Source organism: Acipenser ruthenus, chromosome 33 (genome assembly GCF_902713425.1).
Source record: "Acipenser ruthenus chromosome 33, fAciRut3.2 maternal haplotype, whole genome shotgun sequence".
NCBI lineage: Eukaryota > Metazoa > Chordata > Actinopteri > Acipenseriformes > Acipenseridae > Acipenser > Acipenser ruthenus.
The window spans coordinates 8,733,582-8,739,581 of NC_081221.1; the positions used below are offsets into that span (position 1 = coordinate 8,733,582).

Sequence of the window (6,000 nt, forward strand, 5' to 3'; positions counted from 1 at the left end):
AAACACCCATAGCCGTGCCGTGTATGTAGGAAAAAGTCTCGCTCATATAAAAAGTAATTTTTAGTGAGAGCAATCTGTGTCATATCCAATAGGAAATCTGTAGATGTGCTCTGTGAATAGCTCTCTGATCTAGATAAAATCTTAATGCCTGTAGACCATCTGCATGTAGAATATTAGTGTATAGAGTAAAATCAAGTGTAGCTAAAATGATATTCTGACTGTCCAATTTTATATTTGAAAGTTGGTCAATAAAACCACCTGTGTCCCCAATATACTAGGATGACTCTATTACAAGTGGTCCAAGAAAATGGTCTACATAGCTAGATAAGGGTTCAGTAAGTGAGCCTACCAGAGACTATTGGATGTCCAGGTGGTTTGACCAGTGTGCACTTTAGGTAGCAGATATAATACAGGTATTATAGGGTAATTGCTCTGTCGTCAGATGTAAAGCCCGATTTGAAATGCAGATTTGTATTGGAATGCATTGTATTGAAAGTGCCATTCAGCTTAACTGTACCCAGGGATGTGTTGTTTTTGATTACCTTTTGACGATCTACTTTCAGGGCGACGTAGAGAGAAAGTTGTCCCAGATGATTCTGGACAAGAAGTTTCATGGTAAATATTTAATCTTACATATTTTTCTGTTCAATCTCTTCCTCTACTGTAACCACTGTCGCACTGCGTCTTGGGCCCTAAATGACAATATTCAGTAAAAGAAGTATTCAATACTAAACTAATGATGAATCAATTATTGTTACCCTACCACACGGCCACACTGCTTGTCCTTAAAGTAACAGCTAGACTACGCTGCTTCCTTTTACATCATTCTGCTCTACCCAATAGGTCCCACAGCCTCCTTCACAATCCTTCTGCTTTAGAAGTAGTGCTAGACTTGCATTATGGATCAGTAAGGCCAGGCCCACTGCTATCGCTATGCAGTTTGATGTTCAGTTGTGTATGGGCTCCTGAAGTGCATCGCCAGGTATTCTGATTCTTGTCATGCTTTGTGTTTCAGGGATCCTGGACCAGGGAGAGGGTGTGCTGATTATATTTGACGAGCCACCAGTAGATAAAACATACGAAGCAGCTCTTGAAACCATTCAGAATATGAGCAAAGTAGTGGATTCACTCTACAACAAAGCTAAGAAGTTAACATAGGTGAGGTTCCTTTAGAAGCACAGACTCTACAAGAACTGTGTAAAAGTGGGGAGGGATGGGGGGGGGGGGTTACTGAAACTAACCCTACACTTGGCAGATGAGTGGACATAAAAGGGTAGAATAATTGAGGACTGGGCCTCAGAGCTACAAATTCAAAATGTACATTTTATAATGTATGTTTTCCATTGGTTATTACTGTTTCCTAAAATGTGAACATATTTTTGTCTCAGTTATCAGTAGTTCAAAGTGGAATGAAATCCATTAGACATTTTTCAGCTAGCAAGAGGATGTCATTTGATTTGAATTGATTTTTGAAAGTGTTGGGTGCACAGAGATTTGTATTCAGGAATTGCTACTGTTCCTCAGTGACCGTATCCATATCTTAATGAATCTGTCTGTCCTGTCCACAGGAGGCGAGGCTGTGTACTTGGAGAGTGTGTGTGACGGAGAGTGGAACCTTGGGGGGGAAAAAACAAACTGCGATGAGATTCCTTTATTTCCTTTTGCTTTCACTGGGAAAGTTTTTAATATCTCCCTCATTGGATGAAATTCTCTATTCCTTGCATCATCACTTTTTCTTTCAGGTTTCTGTATAGCACCCAGCGGCCTCAGTTGGCTATCAGGGAATATTGTAAAATAAAAACATATACAGTGTATATATATATATATATATATATATATATATATATATATATATATATATATATATATATATATATATATATATATATAAACCTTTAAGAGAATTAAAATAGTAGGCTTACACTGCCTAAAGTGTGTCCTCCCTTTCTCAACAAGGTTTAAAGCTGTATGTCTATAACCCTCACCCCCGGACAAAAGCTAAGGACACTGTAGAAAGTATTTAAGTAAAAGCTCTATGTGTGGTTTTGATCCTGATATTCTTTTTGCTTGCCACACTAACCCCTGTAAAACTGAAATGATCGGCTGTTCCCCATTCTTGCTGGTAAATTATCCCAGTTGTACCTCTAAGCAGAAACTGATTTGCCAAGTATTACTATTTCCCTTACTAGCCATTATGGTCTTAAAATAAAAAAAGTAAAATAAAGAAACCTTGGCAAGAGTCCTTTTAATGAAAGTTAGTTTTGTAAGGTACAGTGAAGAGTCACATGTAACAGGAAATCTATGGTAAATCTACAGTGCAATGCCCCTGCCTTTTTTTTTTTTTTTTTTTTTTTTTTTAAGGGGGTGAATCAGGGCAGTGATGGTTCTTCAGCAGGAAAAACTTTATTCGCCAAGCTCTGTATTTTTGATGTCTTAAAAAAAGAAAAAAAGGTTTTACGTATATCTCTTGCCCCATACAAGCTGCTGTCTGACCTCTATAAGCTGGGGTTTTTTTCTCAGCTATAAAGCATGGGTGTGTACTCCAAATATATGGTTTAATCGAAGCCATGTATATTCCTAGTTTTATAATTTCTGATCTTGGGAGAGCTGATTGTCCACTGAGTTTTGTCTATCTCCTTTCCAGTTGGTTCCTCAAGGCTACGCCTCTCGGTAGTGGCTAGCGAGTCCACAATACCGTTTGATTCATGGTCATTGTTTTTCCAGGGATCCTTGGTGTGTAATATTGGTGTGTAGTACTAACTGGGAGTACAAATGAAAAGCCTCCACTTTGAGGCATTTTCTGCACCTAGTTATTCCACTTCATATCTGCAAGGTCATGACATCACACAAGGATTTCCTAGATTGGTGACAAAAGGTGTAACAGGAAGAAACCTGAGAAGGATACAGGTTCATTCAGCCACTTAAACTAAAGGGAGGTCAACCTGTGTGGAACTGCAATTTAACCACTGAGTTTTTTATTCAGCCATTATCTACCAATAAGAGAGAAAGGGGGTCACTTTATTGAGACAGCCTGGTCATTTTAACAGCAACTTCCTGATTGTTGAATTCAACAGGGTGTACAGAAAGTCCAAATACAGTATTGTGGATCAAATTAACTACCCTTTTAATGCGTTTTCCTTGTTTTGACCAATAACTTTTGTTTTTTGCGCATTGCATTACCAGAATATTGTTAATTTGTTATTGGTTCTTTTTTATGGGGATAACCAAACCTGAATTTTCTGCACAACCTGAGTGTCGTTGAGTAGAACGTTTGTGTTTGTGACCTAGTGTTTAGAGAGGGATAGATGTTTGAACCTGTTTCATCAGCCCAGCCATAGGTTTGCTGTAAGGCCTGTGTGTGTGAGAGGTGTCTTGGTGACAATTATGTTAAAATTGGTTAACTTGTAACTTCCTATTAAGCTTGCCACTATTTTTATTAGAGGGAAAACAACAAAAGGACAGCTAAATTAATATACAGCCTCCCAAAGGATTAAAGATGGTTGCCACTGTTGAAATTTTATGATGAGCCACCCATGTTTGGATTACTTAATCTTACCTTGCGTGTTGCATTGTTGCTGTTTTATTAAAACCAAGAACACCTTGCAACCGAACTGGTATGGATACTCGAGTGAACAAGAGATCTGTGTTCAATCCCGAGTAAGCTCTCCTGTTTCTTCAGTGATTCACTTCTGAATTTCTCAATGCTGCCTTAATATCCTTGAAGAACGGTCATTCTGCATGTACAAATAAAGAACAGTGTTGATTGGTTTGAATCTTAAATGGTAACTCCAAATCTGTTCAGTTTCTTTCTGCTGTACATAACTTGAATCGCTTTCCAAGCTCTTCTTACAAAGACAGTTTTTTATTGCGTATAATATCTATCTGTCTATCTATCTCTATCTCTTATTTTATGTCAGTAACCTCCAATATAGGCTATAGATAAGAGGCTTTGGGTCTTAGACTTTTTACCTGGTTTTGTGTAAGAAAAGAACAGCTGACAAATGCATGAGCTGTCCTTGCTGTTTGACTTGGAATTATTATTTTTTAAATGTATTTTAGTAAGTGCATATCAGTGAGGTTTTATGCACCTGTTATTCAATGTTTGGGTAATTTATACATGCCCTTTGCGATGGAATGTTTCAGAGTGTAATTCAAAAGGGAAGTTGTGTTTACCAGGGGAGGGGATTATTTTAAGATTCTCTAAGAATGTATGTAAGTTTGGCATAGTAAGAAATGGGGCACAGCTTATTGTATTGTTGGGCTCAGTTATGCTCTGTGATCTGTCATTTTAAAAACACTGGAGCCATTTAATTCTCAAACCTGTAAAAACAAGGCCCAACCCAGAGTGGTTATCTGTATATTTGGACCAAATTCCACCTATTAACCCAAAACAAGGGTCTTACTGCTTTTTATGTAATGGCTGTTTTATAATCTTATTGTAAAATGCTGGACTGACCTATTCACCATTCACAAAATGGAATCATTGTTGTAACAGCACATTAAAATTGGTTCACCATTCAGGTGGAAGAGGGTTGTGTTGATGAGGTCTGCTGTTTGTGCGGTTGTACGATTTCTGGATTGAGAATTACATGCTTCCTCCATCAACTGTTTTCCTGTAAGCATCAGGGAAGAATGTGATTATTGTAGCCTTTGTGCTTCTCTTCCCAAACAACAATTGACAATTTACTGGGTTAGGTTAGGGCGTGCTGAAAATTCAGCTTTTCCAGTTTAGCCCCTTCCTCTTTAAATTGTTTCTTTTATTTCTGAGGAATTTTAACTTGGTATCAATTGCCACCCGATGGCCATTTGTTGCGATTGTCTGAATTTTCTGTACACCTAATAAAAAAATGAGGAGCAGCAGAAATAAATGGGTGTCAATATTTGGGAGACGGTCATAAACCAGATGAAGCCTTTCTGCCCTGAAGGAGTTTAGATCAGAGGGCACTTTCCAGTTTTTTTAATTTGCCTTTTCTGTCTTCTGCAACTTGCCAGGGTTGTTTAATCCGTAACATGTGCACAAGCCTCTTTGGTAGAATATTGGATAGCCTGTACAGAGCAGCTAGTGAACACCCACCGCAGTCTATTGGAATGTTTAGGCAGTGTAAGCTCAAAACCATCAGAATATTGTTACCTTTAGTTTTCTTTTTTCCTTGATACAATGTTTCCTTTTTCCACCCTTTCTAACAGGTGTCGGTTCTGTATGATATGGAATGGCCACCTCATACTTTTTCACTCTCCATCTGACTTTAATTCCACATTTATTTTCTCCTCTTTTGTTTTGAGATCTTCTCCTTTCTTTCTCACCACTCCACTTCATATTCCCCTTGGATAATTTGTACTCCCACCCCTACCCCCCTCCCCAAAAAAAATAGGATTGCTTGTTTGTAATTCCATCAATATCAAATGTACAAACGGTTCTTGCTAACCAACAATTACCGCGTATATCTGATGTTCAGATGAATTCAATAAAACAATTTTTTTTTCAAAAACGTATTGTGTTGTCTTTTTAAAAGTTAGAGCTGAAGACTGCTTATCCAGCCTCCCATGTACGGCACAGTAATGTATGAACTGATGGTTCTAGAAACTAAAGCCCTCTGTTTTATTCACAGATACAACACAAGGATTGTTGGTTTAACCCATTGAGACAGAGTAGTTATTTAATTCCTTTGCGAGGTGCAGTGGGACTGAAGCCTCCTGTCTGTCTATAGATAGCTGTGTTAGTGCTACATGGGCAGCTGCAGTGAGAAATTGGAGCTTGCCGCCTTAAGGGCAGGTGCAGCACAGACAGGCTCAAAAATACAGTTGCTGCTAATGGAAATGGCTGGACAATGAAGCACTTGTCCACCCACAAGTGAACCTAAATGAGTTTCTTCAACTGACTCCTGCAGCAGCAGGTATTTCAGTGCAGAAACACAACATATATGTCTAGAATCACTGTGTTTTCCTAGTTCAGTTTGAATTTCAATTAGACACAGACATATGTTGGTTCCATTATCCTGT

The 6,000-nt window shown here is 38.4% G+C and overlaps 1 protein-coding gene across 1 annotated transcript in view; it reads left to right on the forward strand.

Moving 5' to 3' along the window:
* Positions 1-5,489, forward strand: part of LOC117433406 (26S proteasome non-ATPase regulatory subunit 11) — a 29,825-nt gene extending 24,336 nt beyond the window's left edge. The window contains exons 11-13 of the mRNA XM_034055638.3: positions 564-615; positions 1,016-1,158; positions 1,569-5,489. Coding sequence (XP_033911529.1) covers positions 564-615; positions 1,016-1,158 — 195 coding nt within the window. The 3' untranslated portion in view covers positions 1,569-5,489. The remainder of the gene's footprint in view (positions 1-563; positions 616-1,015; positions 1,159-1,568) is intronic.
* Positions 5,490-6,000: the final 511 nt, after the last annotated feature.